Raw genomic sequence first — 18,422 nt, 5'->3', positions numbered from 1 at the left:
CTGCCTTGCTCTCTATCCCTCTCCTTCCACAAGAAGGTCTCCCACCCTCTCCCAACAGTATAAGTCATCTCAATCTGCTCTCCCCATTCCCTGCATTGCAGCATTGCTAAAATAATGAAAGTCAAGAGTTCCTTGTTTGGAAATGGAGTCCTGCTCATTTTCATATTGGGGCTGTCATTGATTATATGAAGAAAGAAGTATCTTCCTTTGTGGATGTGTTAAAAGCCCAGCTTGGCAGTGGCTTTTGGAAATCGTAGCCTATAATATCAGAGATGGATGAAATTACAGTCTTTTACATTGGAGATTCACTTAAATGAATAAAGAGGCTCATGGCCCATTTGATCTTATTTTTCCAAAATACCAACTCTATCATCTTCCTATTACAGTATGTTGTGTTTTTTAAATTAGTCCATTTTCCTGGCAACCTGTTCTAGAAACATGATCTTGGAAAATTTGATTTCTTATGTCATCAGGCCACACAACAAAACTTGGCAGCTATAGGGTTAAGTACAATTTAGAAAATTTGGTGATGGTAATGGGAAATATTAATTGTAACTGTAAAACTTGAAAGGAAAAGCACAATAACAAATAGGGAAAAATCAGAAGCCTATGGGGGTAAAATTCGACTTCAGCTGTGGCGCAAAATGGGCAGTAGCAGTTCCACCACCCATTATACATCCCGCTCAATTTAAAATTAATGGACGGCAGATCTGCTACCGTGTGTTTTGCACCCCCGCCGAAGTTGAATTTGATCTATATATTACAACATAAGATGTCTAACAGCCTGTTTCAGGATGTAAATGCACTCCTGAGGTCTGGGCTTTTCTATCTTTTGTAAAAAAGGAAAGGTTTTTTTTGCCAATTTTCTCCTCTCCTCTACTAACGATGTCCACGAGGGCATATCTCACAGTCACCAGCTGCTCGCTGCCATTTTACACCTCACAAGGAGCCATTCTGCCATTGTATGTTTTGTTTGCATTAGACCTTCGAATGTGGGTAATTGCTTGACTTAGTTGAATTCTGAAGTATGGAAACTAGGGTGCATCTGGCATCCAAGACGGAAAGAGGCTAATGGGTGTGGCATGCTGTTTCTGGAAATGAAGGAGGGGGATTTGTTGGAGCCTCATTTAAAAATCATTTTGTGCTTTTATTCTGTGAGCTTTATTTTTATGGATATTTAGTGAAGTGGGTGAGGAATTGTCCTGGCAGCAGTATCTCAGATAATTGTCTTTTGCTAAAAAGTGATTGGTTGAATGTACTTTGGTAGAATATCATAGTGTAGAACTTATTTTTGGTGGAGTGTGATTGGAGTGAAAATTGAAATTGCAGTGTCATATTGGGCATCATTTTAGCACCCGCTATCGGGTGCGTTCCTGGTGGGGAGGCTCCGTTAATGGGAGAATCCCGGAGTGGGTTGGGAGCCCGACTCCAACCCTCCCACTTCCGGGTTCCGCACTGATGCGCCGGCGTGCGGCGTGCGCGCGCAGCCCCCGCTGGTGGGAATCCCGCAGGCAATTAAAGCCAGCGGGGTTCCACTTGAAGGTATTTATTTTGCTTGTTCAGGTCATTAACTGACCTGATTAAGGGATCATGTGAGGAGGGGTGGGATTTTATAGGAAACTGGAACTGTTTCCCATACTGGGGGAAACACTCCCAGTTCAAATGGACCTGTTGCAGCCGTCAGCCTGTGGCAGCTGCAAAGGTCCATTTGACAGGTGGGGGGTGGAGACCCTCACTCATTGCAGGAGGCCACTCTATCACTTGGGACAAAGTTTGGCCTCCACCACCCTCCTCCTGACAATCAAAGTCACCAACTTGCACACTTACCCCGGGGTCCAGAGACAAGTACCTACCTTGCGGACCCCCTCAGATGTACATCTTCCGGATGGGGGCCGCCGTAGCTGCAGTCATGACCTCCTTGGAGGGCGAACAGCATCACCAGCCTCGCCATCCACGCCGTCCACCTCTGACACGTGAAGCTCCACAACAGAGTGCTGTGACGCATCCACCTGTACAGCAGGAGGGAGGGATACCGCAGGGAGAGATGCATCGCAGAGGGCACTACCCTCGCCACAGGGTCCACAGACCGAGGCTCAGCTTCCTGGACCTCTCTGAGCAGCAGTGCACACGGAGGCTCAGAGTCACTCGACATGTAGTCGTGGACATCTGCAGCCTCTTTCATGCCGAGCTGCTCCTGGCTGGCCCGAGCACCATCTTCTTACCTGTCGCTGTCAAAGTCACCACTGCCCTCAACAACTTCTCCTCCGCATCCTTCCAGAGTGCAACCGGGGACATCGCCGACGTCTCTCAGCCGTCTGCACAAAAGAGCCCTGCAAATACACCTACAACCACTCTGCAGTGAAACAATGGGTGGCATCAGGTGTGGGTCTTCATTGTGATCCTCAGGAAAGGGCATTATTGCACAAACCAGACAAGATTCGCAAAGACATGACAGTAGTGGTGCCAATATAATATGTAATGTGAGTTGGTCAGAAATGAAATATAAGTAAAAACCATGACAAACCCTCAAACACCCATGTGCATCCCCTTCATGCTCACGACACGTTTGCCTTACGCTTCCTACTGCATATATGTGATGCATGCCCTGTGGCTGCAGCACAGGTAGTGGCAGGTTGAGTGAGGCTGGCCATGAAAGAGATGCACGAGAGGGTGAGTATGAGATAGAGCCATGAGATTGTATGAGGATTGGGTTGAGTGGTAGTGGTGGGATGAGTACTGGCGAGGTGAGTAAGTGCAGGTAAGATGAGGATGAGGTTTGAGTGGGTGTGAGGGGTGATGTGACAGAGTAGTGTTGGCAGTGCAGAAGGAGGTGTGGGGTGGGGGCGGTGATGTGGCAGATGGAGTGTAGGGGAATGAGTAAGTGTACTCACTTTGGCTGATCTACTGAGGTCATTGCAGCGCCTCCTGCACTGTATGCAGGTGGGCGATATGTTGGTGGTGCAGGTGACCTCCTCTGCCACCTCGAGCCAGGCCTTCTTGGTGGCAGAGGCAGGCCGCTTCCTCCCGCCCGCCGGGGGGAAGATCTCTGTCCTCCCCCTCCTCCTCACCCCATCTATTGATACCTGGAGTGAGGCATCATTAAACTGGGAGCAGCCTTCCCCCTGGGCTGCTCCATGCTGTAATTTTTTCTATTTGTTGCAGCATCTGTCAGTGGAGGACTGCCCCTTTAAATAGAGCTCCTCCAGCTGACAGATCTTACTGCGCATGCGCAGTCCGCCAGACGCGCAGATCAGCAGTGGGGAACCCGGAAGACCAGGTAAGTGGATCCAATTGGGCTGCGATCGCGCGGGTGGCTGACTAATTTCACCGGACGCGATACCCACGCGCCCGATATCCCCCCCGCCGCGAACCCGCAGCCCTGGTAACATCGAGCCCATTGTGAAATGTGATTGATTATTTCTAACTTTTTTTTTTGCTAATTTAACAAATAAAAAGAGCACAGCAGCCTAGAAATGACTGTTGACATTAGCAGATGAACATATAGTGCGTTCACATGACATTCTCCCTCTGCTGTTTTAACTAGGATGAATCTGTTAAAATAACAGAAAAAGGAATATCATAAGCACATGTTCATCCACTAGCATTGCCAATTGTAATTTCTAGGCTAGACATTTAACTAATGAGGAAGAAGAAAAAACAACCAATAAGGAATAAGAAAAATGAGAAACAAACATGATGGTCATGAACATACAAAGAAAAGACAGGAAAAAGCCATGACTAGGAAGCCTGCCCATTCAGATACGGCACAACCACGTACACAATTTACTGACTTCTTAAGAGAATTCCCTGAGAGAGGCAAAAACCACAGAATAAAAACGTGTGGCCAGTTTAAGAAAAACTGGGAATTTGTTCTCTAAATCTCCTAGGGTAATCAAGAAAGGCCAGAGGAAGTCACAATGAACGACTTACCTTCTATAATTGGAAATGCCCTTTTCACTTGTCAAGTTCCCTATTAAAGGACTGCAGGTGCATTTTTTAGTAATTTGTTCGAGGGTGATGATTCTCTGAATAATAATACCTCCTGGCATCTAACCTAACTTCACCTAATGATTTTGTATGCACAACCTCTAGTCTTACCATTCCTATCCATCTCAACTAACCCATTCAACCAGACTGAATCCATCCATTAGTTATTTTTTAAACCTCTAAGCTAGCATTTCTCTAAGGAAATCGACCTTATTTTTGGAACCTGTCCCGTTAACTAAAAGGCTAGGTATCGACATGGTAACTTTTCCTCTGCATTAGCTCCAATGCCTCGCTATCCTTCGCAGGGACCAAAATTGAATACAGTAGGGTTGATATTCCTCTCCTGTCTGAGAGCAAGAAGTGTGCTGCACCTAGATTGTGATCTCAGCGTTCACTCTTCCTGTCAAGCCTGATTTAAATATCATAGGCATGCACCGGATGCACATGAGGAGGTGGGGGGGGGCTTGAATTGGTAAGAAGGTGGCACCGTTGTTCCTCCACCTACAGCTTGGCACAAGGAAAGCAACTCCAAAGCTCCCCAGATTCAGGAGTTGTGCCTTTGATTGGAAAAATGCAAATGTGATTCCATTATTTAAGGAGGGAGGGAGAAACCAATTAACTGCAGACCTATCAGTTTAACATCAGTTGTGGAGAAGTTGCTGGAATCTATCATCAGACATAAAATGTCTGAGGACTTGGACAAGTACGAGCTGATCAAAGCGAGTCAGCATGGATTTGTGATGGGTAGGTCATGCCCGACTAATCTAGTTGAATTTTTTGAGGTCTCCAGCATTGTGATAAGGTTTCACACAACATATTATTAGTAAAAATGAAAGCCCACGGAATTGGAGGTAACCTTGTAATATGGGTTGGTAATTGGTTGGAAGGTAGGAGACAGAGAGCAGTGATAAAGGGAACATTCTCTGATTGTGGGATGCAACATGTGGGGTTACCCAGGGATTTGTACTGGGGCCTCAGCTTTTCACCATATATATTAATGGCATGGATGAAGGCATTGCGAGTTGTATATCCAAGTTCACAGATGACACAAGGTTAGGAGACACATTAAATTGTGTAAACAGGAGCAGGGGATTACAAAGGGACATAGGCAGACTAAGTGAGTGGGCAAAACTATGGCAGATGGAGTTCAATGTGGGGAAGTGTGAGGTCATCTACTTTGTATCTGAGAAAGACAAATTGGAATTTAAAAGAAAATGTTTCAGGAGCTAGGGAGGAAGTTCAAGAACAGGATCTCAAAGCTGGTAATCTCTGGATTACTCCCAGTGCCATGTGCTAGTGAGTATAGGAGCAGTGAGCTATGACAGGTTAACACGTGGCTGGAGAAATGGTGCAGGAGGGAGGGCTTCAGATTCCTGAGGCATTGGGACCTGTACAAGAGGACTAGGACCAATGTCCTTGCAGGGGGGTTAATTAGTGCTGTGGGGGAGGGTTTAAACTAATTTGGCAGGGGGAGGGGCACCAGGATGAAGTATTAGAGAGGAGATACAAGGTGCACAGAGGACTGGGAGAGGCAAACAGCATTAGAATAAAGAATAGTTCATAAATAGGAGGGATCAGACAGGGGAGAAATGTGAGGCAGACTAAGATGGGTTTGGAGTGCATCTGCTTCAATGCACAGAGTATGGTTAATAAGGTTGGTGAGCTGCAGGCACAAATAGCCACATAGGATTATGATATATAATGGCAATAACAGGGACCTGGCTCAAGCAAGGAGAGGAATGGGCACAGTATTCCTGGTTGCAATGTATTAAGAAAAGATAGGGCAGGAAAAAAAGGCTGAAGATGGTAATATTGATCAAAGATACTGTTACAGCACTAGAAAGGGATGAGGGTTCAAAGACAGAATCTATTTGGTGAGAATTAAGGAACATTAGAGAAGCTGTTGCACTACTGGGTGTATACTATAGACCATCAAATAGTGGGAAGGAGATAGAGGAGCAAATTTGCAGGCAAATTGCAGAAAGATTCAAGAACTATAAGAGTAGTACTAATGGGGGATTCAATTATCCTAGCATAGACTGGGAAAATAACAATGTAAAGGGCAAAGAGGTAGAGGAATTCCTGAAACGTGTACAAGAGAACATTCTTGATCAGTGTGTTTCAAGCCCAACGAGGAAGGAAGCAGTGCTGGATCTGGTTCTGGGGAATGAAGTGTGACAAGTGGAGTATGTTTCAGTGAGGGAGCATTTGGGAAACAGTGGTCACAATATAATTAGGTTCCATGTAGTTATGGAACAGAACAAGGAAAATCAAATGTGAAATTACTCAACTGGAAGAGGGCTAATTTCATGGAGTTGAAACGGGATCTGATCCAGGTGGATTGGAATCGAATATTGGCAGGTAAAACAGTAAATGAGCAATGGGAGACCTTAAAAGAGGAGATAGTACGGGTACAGACTAGACACATTCTCATGAGGCGGAAAGGAAAGCCATCCAAAGCTAGAGCTCCCTGGATGACTAAAGATAGAGGTTAAAATGAAAAAGGAGGCTTTTGATAAATGTCAAGTTTATAATTCAGTAAATAACCAAGCTGAATACAAAAAGTACAGGGGAAAACTGAAAAAGGAAATAAGAGCGGCAAAGAGAGTGTATGAGAATAGATTAGCGGGTAACATAAAAAGGAACCCAAAAGTCTTTTCTAAACCTATAAATTGTAAGAGGGTAGCCAAAGGAAGTATGAGGCTGATTATGGACCAAAAAGGAGATCTTCTTGTGGAGGCAGAGGGCATGGCTTAGGCACCAAATGAATACTTTGCAACTGTCTTCACTAAAGAAGAGGATGCTACTAATGTCACAGAAAAGGAGGATAGAGAAGAGAAATTAGATAGGATAAAAATAGATAAAGAGGAGGTACTTAAAAGGTTGGCAATGCTTAAAGTAGAAAAGTCAGATGTTCCAGATGGGTTTCATCATAGGTTGCTGAGGGAAGTAAGGGTGGAAATTGCGGAGGCTCTGGCCACAATCTTCCTCAGATATGGGAGTGGCGCCAAAGGACTGGAGGATTGCAAATGTTAAACCTCAGTTCAAAAAAGGGGAGTGTGATACACCTGACAACTACACGCCAGTCAGCCTAATGTCGATGGTGGGGGATCTTTAAGAGACAATAATCCAGGGCAAAATAAATTGGCACTTGGAAAAATATGTGTAATAAATGAAAACCAGCACAGAGCCAAATCATGTTTGACTAAGTTGATTGAGTTCTTTGACGAAGTAATGGAAGGGATTGATGAAGGTAGTGTGGTTGATATTGTGTATATGGACTTTCAAAAGGCATTTGATAAAATACCACATAATAGACTTGAATAAAATTGGAGCCCATGGGTTTAAAGGGGCAATAGCTGCATGGATAAGAAATTGGCTACGGGAAAGAAAGCAGAGAGTAGTGGTGAACAGTTGTTTTTCAGACTGGAGGGAAGTGTGCAGTGGTGTTCCCCAGGGGTCAGTGTTGGAACCACTGCTCTTTGTGATATTTATTAATGACCTAGACTTGGGTATATAGGGCAAAATTTCAGATGACACAAAACTCTGAAATCTAGTAAACAGTGAGGAGGATAGTAGCAGACTTCAGGAGGACATAGATGACTGGTGAACTGAGCAGACACATAGCAGATGAAATTTAAGGAATAGAAGTGTGAAGTGATTCATTTTGGTAGGGAAAATGAGGAGAGGCAATATAAACTAAAATTGTACAATTTTGAAGGGAGTGAAGGAACAGAGACCTGGGAGTGTACGTACCAAAGTCTTTGAAGGTGGCAGGACAAGTTGACAAGGCCATTAAAAAAGCATATGGGATCCTCGGCTTTATAAATAGGAACATAGGAACAGGAGTAGGCTATTTTGCACCTCGAGCCTGTTCCGCCATTTAGTGAGATCATAGCTGATCTGTGACCTAACTCCATACACCTGCCTTAGCCCCATATCCCTTAATACCTTTGGTTAACAAAAATCTATCAATCTCAGATTTAAAATTAATAATTGAGCTAGCATCAACTGCCGTTTAAGGAAGAGAGTTCTAAACTTCTGCCCCCCTTTGCGTGTAGAAGTGTTTCCTAACTTCACTCCTGAAACTCCTGGCTCTCTTTTTTAGGCTATGTCCCCTAGTCCTAGACTCCCCAACTAGCGGAAATAGTTTATTTCTATCTACCCTATCAGTTCCCCTTAATATCTTAAACTTAGATCAAATCACCCCTTAATCTTCTAAATTCTAGGGAATACAACCTTAGTTTTAGTAAATCTATGCTGCACTCCCTCCAAGGCCAATATATCCTTCCTAAGGTTGCCCAGAATTGAACACAATACTCCAGGTGTGGTCTAACCAGGGCTTTGTATAGCTGTAGCATAACTTCTACCCCCTTGTATTCTAGTCCTCTAGTTATAAAGGCCAGCATTCCATTAGCCTTTTTGATTATTTTCTGTACCTGACATTTTAATGATCTATGTACATGGACCCCCAAGTCTCTTTGGACCTCCACTGTTTTGAGCTTCACCATTTGGGTCCAAAGTGGATGACCTCACACATGCTTACATTGAAATCCATTTGCCACAGTCTTACCCATTCATCTCTCTGTAATTTTATGCTTCCATCTACACTGCTTATAATGCTGCCTATCTTTGTGTCATCATAGATAAGTGGCTCTCTATCCCATCATTTAAGTCATTAATAAATACAGTGAGTAGTTGAGGCCCCAACACAGATCCCTGTGGTACACCACTAGTCACACACTGCCAATTTGAGTACCTGCCCATTATCCCTACACTCTGTCTCCTGCCGCTCAGCCAATTTCCTAACCAGGTCAATAATTTGCCCTCAATTCCATGAGCTTCAACTTTAGCTAACACTCATGAGGGACTTTATCAAATGCCTTCTAGAAGTCCATACAAATAACATCCATGGACATTCCCCTGTCCACTACTTTAGTCACCTCTTCAAAAAATTCAATCAGTTTCGTCAGGCATGACCTACCCTTTTCAAATCCATGCTGGCTCTCTCTGATAAGCTAAAAATTTTCAAGGTGTTCAGTCACTCTATCCTTAATTATAGACTCTAGTAATTTCCCGACAACAGATGTTAGGCTAACTGGTCTATGATTCCCTGATTTCCTTCTCTCCCCTTAAATAGTGGAGTGACATGTGCAATTTTTCTATCTAAAAGGAAAGGTTCCTGAATCGTGAGAACTTTGGAAGATTATAGTTAGGGCTTCTGCAACGTTCTCACCTACTTCTTTTAAAACCCTCAGATGGAAACTGTCTGGTCCTGGGGATGTCACTTTTTAGTGCCATTATTTTCTTCATTACTCTTAATTTGCTTATGTTAATTATGGTGAGCCTCCGTCCCTGATTCAAAATTAGTTTCCTTGGGGCATCTGGCATCCTCTACTGTAAATTCTGATGCAAAGTAATTATTTAACATGTTCGCCATTTCCTTATTTTCATTTACAATATCACCATTATCAGTTTTTAGGGGCCCACATTGCTCTTGACCATCCTCTTTTTCCTAATATAAAATTGTAAATTTTTTTTGTGTTGATTTTGATATCCCTTGCAAGTTTCTTTTCATACTCCCTTTTGTAGCTCATACTGTCTGTTTTGTCACCCCTAGAGACAGAGGACAAAACAAGGAAATTAAGCTAAACCTTTATAAAACACTAGTTAGGCACCTGCTAGAGTATTGTGGCCAATTCTGGGCACCACAGTTTAAGAAGGATGTCAAGGCCTTAGTGAGGGTGCAGAAGACATTTACTAGAATGGTACCAGGGATGAAAGATTTCAGTTATGTGGAGAGACTGAAGAAACGGAGGTTTTCTCCTTAGAGTAGGGAAGGTTAAGGGGAGATGAAATAGGAGTTCAAAATCATGAAGGGTTTTGATAGAATAAATAAGGAGAAACTATTTCCAGTGGCAGAGAATCAGTAACCTGAGGACACAGATTTAAAGTAGTTGGTGAAAGAACTAGAGGCGACATGAAGAAAACATTTTTTACACAGCGAGCAGCAATGATCTGGAGTGCACTGCTTGAAAGGGTGGTGGAATAACTTTCAAAAGGGAATTGGATAAATACTTGAAGGGGAAAAATATGCAGGGCTATAGAGGATTGGGGCTAATTGGATAGCTATTTCAAAGAGCCGGCACGATAAGCCGAATGGTCTCCTTCTGTGCTGTATTGTTCTATTGGTGAGAGACTAAAAACCCTTTGCTACTCCACAGTTCCATGTACACAAGTCACCAAAAGCTAGTGCTCAGGTATAAAAAGTAATGAAAAAGGCTAATGGAATGTTAGTCTTTATCTCAAGGGGGTTGGAATACAAAAGTTGTACACCTTTGAATAAAGATTCCAATATCTTTCCTGCTACCAATGTTAAGCTAACTGGGCTATAGTTCCCCCAATTTGTTCTCTTTCTTTTTGAATATAGGAATAACATTAGCTGTCCGCCAGTCTTTTGGATATATATTAGTGCCTCTGATCCCCTGTGCACAGATCTACATATTACAAAAAGGATATAGAGGCATCGGAAAAGGTGCAAAAAGATTCACAAGGATGATACCAGAACTGGGAGGATATACTTATCAGGGAAAGCTGAACAGGCTGGGGCTCTTTTCTCTGGAAAAGAGAAGGCTGAGGGGTGACCTGATATAGGTCTTTAAGATAATGAAATGGATTGATAGGGTAGACGTAGAGAAAATGTTTACACTTGTGGGGGAGTCCAAAACTAGAGTTCATAAATAGAAGATAGTCACTAATAGATGCAATAGGGAATTCAGGAGAAACTCCTTTACCCAAAGAGTGGTAAGAATGTGGAACGCGCTATCACAAGGAGTAGTTGAAGCAAATAGCATAGATTCATTTAAAAGGAAACTGGATAAGCACAAGAGGGACAAAGGAATAGAAGAGCGTGTTGATAGGGTTAGATGAAGTAGGTAGGGAGGAGTTTCATGTGGAGCATAAAACCTGGCATAGACCAGTTGGGCCAAATGGCCTGTTTCTGTGCTGTGGACTCGATGCTGTCTCTTCCTTAGCTTCTTTGAGTATGTGCAGCTGCAATTCATCCAGACCCAGGGTTTTATCCTCTCTAAATTTGTCTAGTTTATCAATTATTTCCTGCCTACCTATCTTAAATGTCATAATATCCTTTTTGATCTCTTTCTCTAATGTCATGTCCACCTTGTTAGTCTCCCTGGTAAAAACTGAGGCATGTAACTATTCAATATTTCTGCCATTTCACTGTCATTACCTGTGACTTTATCATGTGCATCTCTTAATTGCCCAATCCCTATCTTAATTTTCCTTTTATCCTTTGTGTCTATAGAATACTTTGCTATTTCTTTTTATATTCTTTGATCATCCTTTTATCATTCCCTCCTTTATTGTGTATGTATTTAGAGCATGCCTTTTTCTTCCGTTTCAATTTTACCCATATCTCTCATTATTGGCAAGTTTGTTCTTGTATTTTAATGGCATATATTTCATGAACACCGTTGATCATCTTTTTAAATATTTCCCATTGCTGCTCTCTTTCTTAGAAAATATTTTTTTCTAGTTCACTTTCCATTGTTCCATCTTCAACCCCTCATAATTTGCCTTTCCCTCCCCCCCCAATCTATTGCTTATGTTTCTCTCAATCATTATCTTAAACCTTATTATGTTGTGATCTCTATTGCTTAGATGCTCTCCCTATGCTTTCATCTCTTATCTGCTCTGGTTTACTTCCCATTACTAGATCCAGCAATGAGTCCTCTTTTGTTGGGCTTCTTATGTACTGGGTAACAAAGGAGTCCTGTTCACACTGTAAAAACTCCAATCTCTTTTCCCCTTTCACTACCACTTCTTGCCATTTTATTTGGGGGTAGTTGAAATCTCCCATGATTAATATTCTGTCTTCTACTCATTTCATAGATTTCCCTACGTATTTCTTTCCACTATTAGGTGGTCTGTAGTATACCCCAATTAGCGTGATCGATCCCTTCTTATCCTTTACCTCAATCCATCTAAATGGCAGTAGGAAAAAAGAACATAAACTGCCATTCCGTTTTCTCTAATTAGTACAGCTACCCTACCCCATTCTTCTTAAATATATTATATTCTGCAATATTCAACAGCTAATCCTGGTCTTTACACAGCCATGTTTCAGTTATCCCTACTACATCTGGTTCCTCTCTACGAATTGTTGCCTCCAGTTCCCCCATATTGTTTCGGATATTGTGTACATTGCTGTACTGGCAATTTAATTTGTTTTTATTAATCATTCCTCACTATTTTTAACAGTTATTTTATACTTAAGTTCTATAATATTTTGTTTCCTGACCATTTGTTACCCATATTCATTTTCTTAGTTTGACCTTTACTCTCCTCCTATTTCTTTTATCTTCGGGCTACTGTTATTTCAACCAGATCCCTCCCCCGGCCTGACTAGTTTAAAGTCTTACGCACAACCCTATTTACCCTTTCCGCTAAGACCTTGGCCCCATTCCCGTTCATGTGGAGTCCATCCGAGCGGTACAGCTCTTTCCTGTCCCAGCACTGATGCCAGTGTCCCATGAACTGGAACTCTCCTTCCCACACCAATCTTTCAGCTATGCATTCAACTTCCTGATCTGTCTATCCCAATGGCAATTAGCATGTGGCTGGGATAATAACCCCGAGTTTACCACCCATGAGGTTCTGCTTTTTAATTCAGTTCCTTGCTCCTGATACTCTGAGTAGGACCTCCTGCCTGTTCTTCCCTATGTCATTGGTCCTTACATGGACCACAACAACTGGATCGTCGTTTTTTTCCTCTCAAGTATTTATCCAATTCCTTTGAAAGTTACTGTTGAATCTCTTTCCACCATCCTTTCAGGCAGTACATTCCAGGTCATAACAACTCACTATGTAAAAAATGTTTCCTCATGTTTCCTTTTGCCAATTACCTTAAATCTGTGTCCTCTGGTTACCGACCCTTCTGCCACTGGAAACAGTTGCTCCTTATTTAGTCCATCAAAACTGTTCATGATTTTGAACACGTCTAATCAAATCTCCTTTTAACCTTCTCTGCTCTAAGGAGAGCAGCCCCAACTTCTCCTGTCTCTCCACATAACTGAAGTCCCTCATTCCTGGTACCATTCTAGTAAATCTCTTCTGCACCCTCTCAAAGGCCTTCAGATCTTTCCCAAAGTGCGGTGCCCAGAATTGGACACAATACTTCAGTTGTGGCCGAACCAGTGTTCTATAAAATTTCAACATGACTTCCTTGCTTTTGTACTCTATGCCTCTACTTAGAAAGTCCAGGATCCCGTATGTTTTTTTAACTGCTTTCTCAACCTGTCCTGCCACCTTGATAGATTTGTGCACATATGCCCCCAGGTCTCGGTTCCTGCACCCCCTTTAGAATTGTACCATTTAGTTTATATTGCCTCTCCTCGTTCTTCCTGCCAAAACAAATCACTTCAAATTTCACCTGCCATGTGTCTGCCCATTTCATCAGTCTGTCTGTCCTCTTGAAGTCTATCACCATCCTCCTCACTGTTTACTACACTTCCAAGTTTTGTGTAATCTGCAAATTTTGAAATTGTGCCCTGTACACCGAAGTCCAAGTCATTAATATATATTAAAAAAAAGCAATGGTCCCAGCACCGACCCCTAACACCACTGTATACCTTCCTCCAGTCTGAAAAGCAATCGTTCACCACTACTCTCTGCTTCCAGTCACTTAGCCAATTTCGTATCCATGCTGCCACTGCTCCTTTTATTCCATGGGTTTCAACTTTGCTGACAAGCCTATTATGTGGCACTTAATCAAACATCTTTTGAAAGTCCATATACACATCAACTGCATTGCCTCCATCAACCCTCTCTGCTACCTCATCAAAAAACTCAATCAAGTTAGTTAAACATGATTTGCCTTTAACAAGTCCGTGCTGGCTTTTCTTTATTAATCCGCACTTGTCCAAGTGACTATTAATTTTGTCCCGGATTATCATTTCTAAAAGCTTTCCCACCACCGAGGTTAAACCGTAGTTGCTGGGTTTATCCTTACACCTGCTTTTGAACAAGGGTATAACGTCTGCAATTCTCCAGTCCTCTGGCAACACTCCCGTATCTAAGGAGGATTGGAAGATTATGGCCAGCACATCTGCAATTTCCACCCTTACTTCCCTCAGCAACCTAGGATACATCCCATCTGGACCAGGTGACTTATCTACTTTAAGTACAGCCAGCCTTTCTAGTACCTTTTCTTTATCAATTTTTAATCCATCCAGTATCTCAACTACCTCCTCTTTTACTGTGACTTTGGCAGCATCCTCTTCCTTGGTAAAGACAGATGCAAAGTACTCATTTAGTACCTCAGCCATGCCCTCTGCCTCCATGCGTAGATCTCCTTTTTGGTCCCTATTTGGCTCCACCCCTTCTCTTACTTCCCATTTACTATTTATATGCCTACAGAAGACTTTTGGATTCCCTTTTATGTTAGCTGCCAGTCTATTCTCATACTCTGTCTTTGCCCTCTTATTTCCTTTTTTACTTCCCCTCTGTATTTCCTATATTCAGCCTGGTTCTCACTTGTATTATCAACCTGACATCTGTCATATGCCCCTTTTTCTTGATCTTTCATCATTCAGGGAGCTCTGGCTTTGGTTGCCCTACTTTTCCCCCTCTTGGGAATGTACCTAGACTGTACCTGAACCAGCTCCTCTTTAAAAGGCCACCCATTGTTCGATTGCAGATTTGCCTGCCAATCTTTGATTCCAATTTACTGAAATTGACCCTCCTCCAATTAAGTATTTTTTTCCTCTAGCTTGCTCCTTGTCTATAACTAATCCAAACCTTTTGATACTATGATCATTGCGCCCTAAATATTCCCCCCACTGACACTTGCTCCATTTGACCCATCTCATTCCCCAGAACCAGGTCCAGCAATGCCTCCTTCCTCGTTGGGCCGGAAACACACCGATCAAGAAAGTTCTCCTGAACACATTTCAGAAATTCCTCCCCCCATTTGCCCTTTACATTATTACTATCCCAGTCTATATTAGTATGGTTGAAGTCCCCTATTATTACTACTCTGTAGTTCTTGCACCTCTCTAATTTCCCTGCAAATTTGCTCGTCTATATCCTTCCCGCTAGTTGGTGGCCTATAAAATACACCAAGTAGTGTAATGACACCTCTATTCTTTCTGAACTCTAACCAAATTGATTCTTTCTTTGAGCTCTCAAGGACCACCTCTCTCTCCAGCACTGCAATATTCTCCTTAATCAATACTGCCACCAGGCCCCCCCCCCCCACCACTCCTTTTTTTCCTTAACACCTTGTATCCAGGAATATTTAGTAACCAATCCTGCCCTTTTTTGAGCCTGGTCTCCATTATCGCCATCACAACATATTCCCATGTGGCTATTTGCACCTGCAACTCACCAACCTTATTTACCGCGCTTCGTGCGTTTACACATATGCACTGTAAACCTATTTTAGACCTTCTTGTATTCTCTCTTAGTCTGATCCCACCTAATACCATACTATTTCTTACTCTAGTGCTATCTGTCTCTCAATCCTTCGTGCACCTTGTTTCTCCTTTCTAATGCTACATCCTAGTGTCCACCCCCCCTACCAAATTAGTTTAGATCCTCCCCCACAGCACTAGTGAACCTCCCCGCGAGGACATTGGTCTCAGTTCTGTTGAGGTGCATCCCGTACATCTTGAATAGGTCCCTCCTGCCCCAGAACTGGTTCCAATGCCCCAAGAATCTGAAGTCCTCCCTCCTGTACCATTTCTCTAACCACGTGTTAACCTGCCTTATCTTCCTGTTTCTGTACTCACTAGCGCCTGGCACTGGGAGTAATCCAGAGATTACTACCTGTAAAGTCCTGCTTTTTAACTTCCTCCCTAGCTCCTGAAACTCTGCCCTATGTCATTGGTACCCACGTGGACCATGACTGCTGGCTGTTCCCCTTCCCTCCCACAGAATGTTCTGCACCCCCTCCATGATGTCCTTTACCCTGGCACTAGGGAGGCAACGCACCATGTGGGACTCACATCAACAATCACAGAAACACCTGTATCTCCCTGACTATTAAATCCTCTATGACTACTGCATTTCTACACTTCACTCTGCCCCCCCTATGCAGTCCTATGCCCCATGGTGCCATGCACAGGACTGCACACCTTCAAGGTGTCATCAACCATGCTATTTTGAGTGTGCCACACATCCAAAAGATTCTTGCACTGCCTGCCTCTTCCTACCCTTTTGGATGGCCACCCACTTGCTATCCTGAACTCTCTGTGGCTGCAGGGTGACCACCTCCTGGAACGTACAATCCAGGAAACCTTCAGCCTGCCTTATGCTCTGCAGTGACTCCAGCTGTCCCTCAAGCTCAGAAACTCTCAGCTTGAGCTCAAGCAACTGGAGGCATTTCCTGCACATGTGGCCCTCCAGGATACATGAAGCGTCCTGAAGTTCCCACATGGCACAGGCATTGCAGGCAATGGGTCTCAGCTGCCCATCCATTATATTTAGAAATCTTTTTTTCTAAACTCCCTTTAGATACTTGATTATTATTAATTTACTTACTGTTTACTTACCCCAATCAACCTACCCTTTTACACCAGGTCTCCTCCTCTCTGTTCACTGTCCTTCCCCCTCTACACCTAATTCTCAAGTTCACAATGCACTCTGTGCTTCAGTAGATAACTTTTACTTTATATGCCTTTTGAGAACACCAGTTAAAACTGCTCAATCAGCTTCCAGCTCACAATAATCACCCTCTATTCAGGCAATCACTTACTGTTAACTGTCACCTAACTTGCAGTTCCTTTTAAAGTTTTAAAGTTCTTCGTTACATTTTAAACTAAATTTAATTTCAATTCACCCACTACTTTAACAGAGTCTCCCTCTCACCAAATTCTCAAGTTCCCACTAGGTTCACAATTCACTCCATTCGCAATGCGCTTGACCAGTCTGTCTATGTCCTCCTGAAGTCTGCTACTATCCTCCACATTGCTTACTACATTTCCGAGTTTCGTGTCATCTGCAAACTTTGAAATTATACCCAAGTCTATCTCCCTAATTATCGAATCCCCCATGACAACAACCTTTCTATTTCTATTTTGTTCCTCCCCCCACCCCGCTTCCCTTGGACCGCCCCCTGCTCCACGGAGCCTTGGTTAACTTTCTGGCCATCCTCCCTGCAGCCTTCATCCTTATTCCCATAGGTAGCAAGTGCATCGTACCTGTTTGATAGGACCAGTGTCTGCAGTACCTCCTTCTCTACCTCCCCTAGGTTCACCTTACCTTACCGACTGACTGTCACACACCTTCCTGCACCTGTGTTTTACAGTGAGGTGTGACTGTACTCTGGAGTAAACTGTCCAGAAATTCCTCCCCCCTCCCTTATGTGTCAGAGGGTCTCTAACTCGCACTCCAGCTCAACACCTCTAAACTGGAATGTTTCAAGGTAGAGACAATTCCTACAGGTGTAATCATCCGGGACAGTGTTAATGACCATAAACTCCCACATTCTGCAGTCCTGACACACTGCTTGTGCTGCCATTTCTAATCTTTATTTATTTATTGTTAGCAGTAATTTATTTCTAGAGCTAATAGAATAACTTGAGGTCAAGATTATAATTAGTTTGATTTCAAATTAATTAGTAATTAATTACAAGATTATTATTTATTTATGAATTATTTATGTATACCAAATATATATTTCATGCAATTTGGATCCCTTTAATGTTGATTTACTCTACTTTGTTTATTTTATCCCCTTAGATCTTTTAGACAAATTTCTTAGGTCTGTTTGTTTACCTAAAGGCGATATTCTCTTAAGACTTAAGTTAAATGATAATTTAAACACTTAGATCTAATTTCTCGGGCTCCGCCGCTCTTCACTCTGTACTGACCATGACGTTACTTGTGAGTTTTTCCTCTGTTTGTCTAGTACTTACTCGCAGATTCCCGCTCTTTTTATGGGGAGCCACTCTCTACCGCCACTCCTTTTACATAATCAGTTCATGTGCACAACAGATTTTTATGATGCACATACTTTATTTATATTTCAGTTACATTATTTTAAATTGTAAGCACTATACAGTTGCATTATTTGAGTTTAATTTTGACACTTTTAAGTTAATAAGTCATTAAGTTGGAATCTGTTATCAAGATTATAGTCAGTTTGGGACAATGTTTCTGATGAAAGTGCATTTTATTAAATAAATATAGATCTAAAGGTTACCTGGTATAGTAAACACAAGGAGATCAAACAATCACGATTCTTCAAGATGGTTCAGTTTGAAGACACTTACCAGCTGGAAATTGCTGAAGCCTACCCAGAGGATGAAGGAATGTACAAATGTGTAGCATCCAACTCTGCTGGAGAGGTGTCATGTACCGCTAACTTAAAACTGGAAGGTAAATTAACTTATTCTTGTTTGTGACTTTATATG

At 42.6% G+C, this 18,422-nt stretch overlaps 1 protein-coding gene across 16 annotated transcripts in view; it reads left to right on the top strand.

Moving 5' to 3' along the window:
• ttn.2 (titin, tandem duplicate 2) overlaps positions 1-18,422 on the top strand; it is a 373,025-nt gene that overhangs the window by 51,242 nt on the left and 303,361 nt on the right. For all 16 annotated transcript variants that reach the window (XM_067987638.1, XM_067987650.1, XM_067987647.1 and 13 more), the window contains one exon: positions 18,199-18,387. In XM_067987638.1, the coding sequence (XP_067843739.1) occupies positions 18,199-18,387 (189 nt within the window). The remainder of the gene's footprint in view (positions 1-18,198; positions 18,388-18,422) is intronic.

This window comes from Heptranchias perlo, chromosome 7, assembly GCF_035084215.1.
Source record: "Heptranchias perlo isolate sHepPer1 chromosome 7, sHepPer1.hap1, whole genome shotgun sequence".
Taxonomy (NCBI): domain Eukaryota; kingdom Metazoa; phylum Chordata; class Chondrichthyes; order Hexanchiformes; family Hexanchidae; genus Heptranchias; species Heptranchias perlo.
This window is presented reverse-complemented; position numbering and strand designations above follow the sequence as displayed.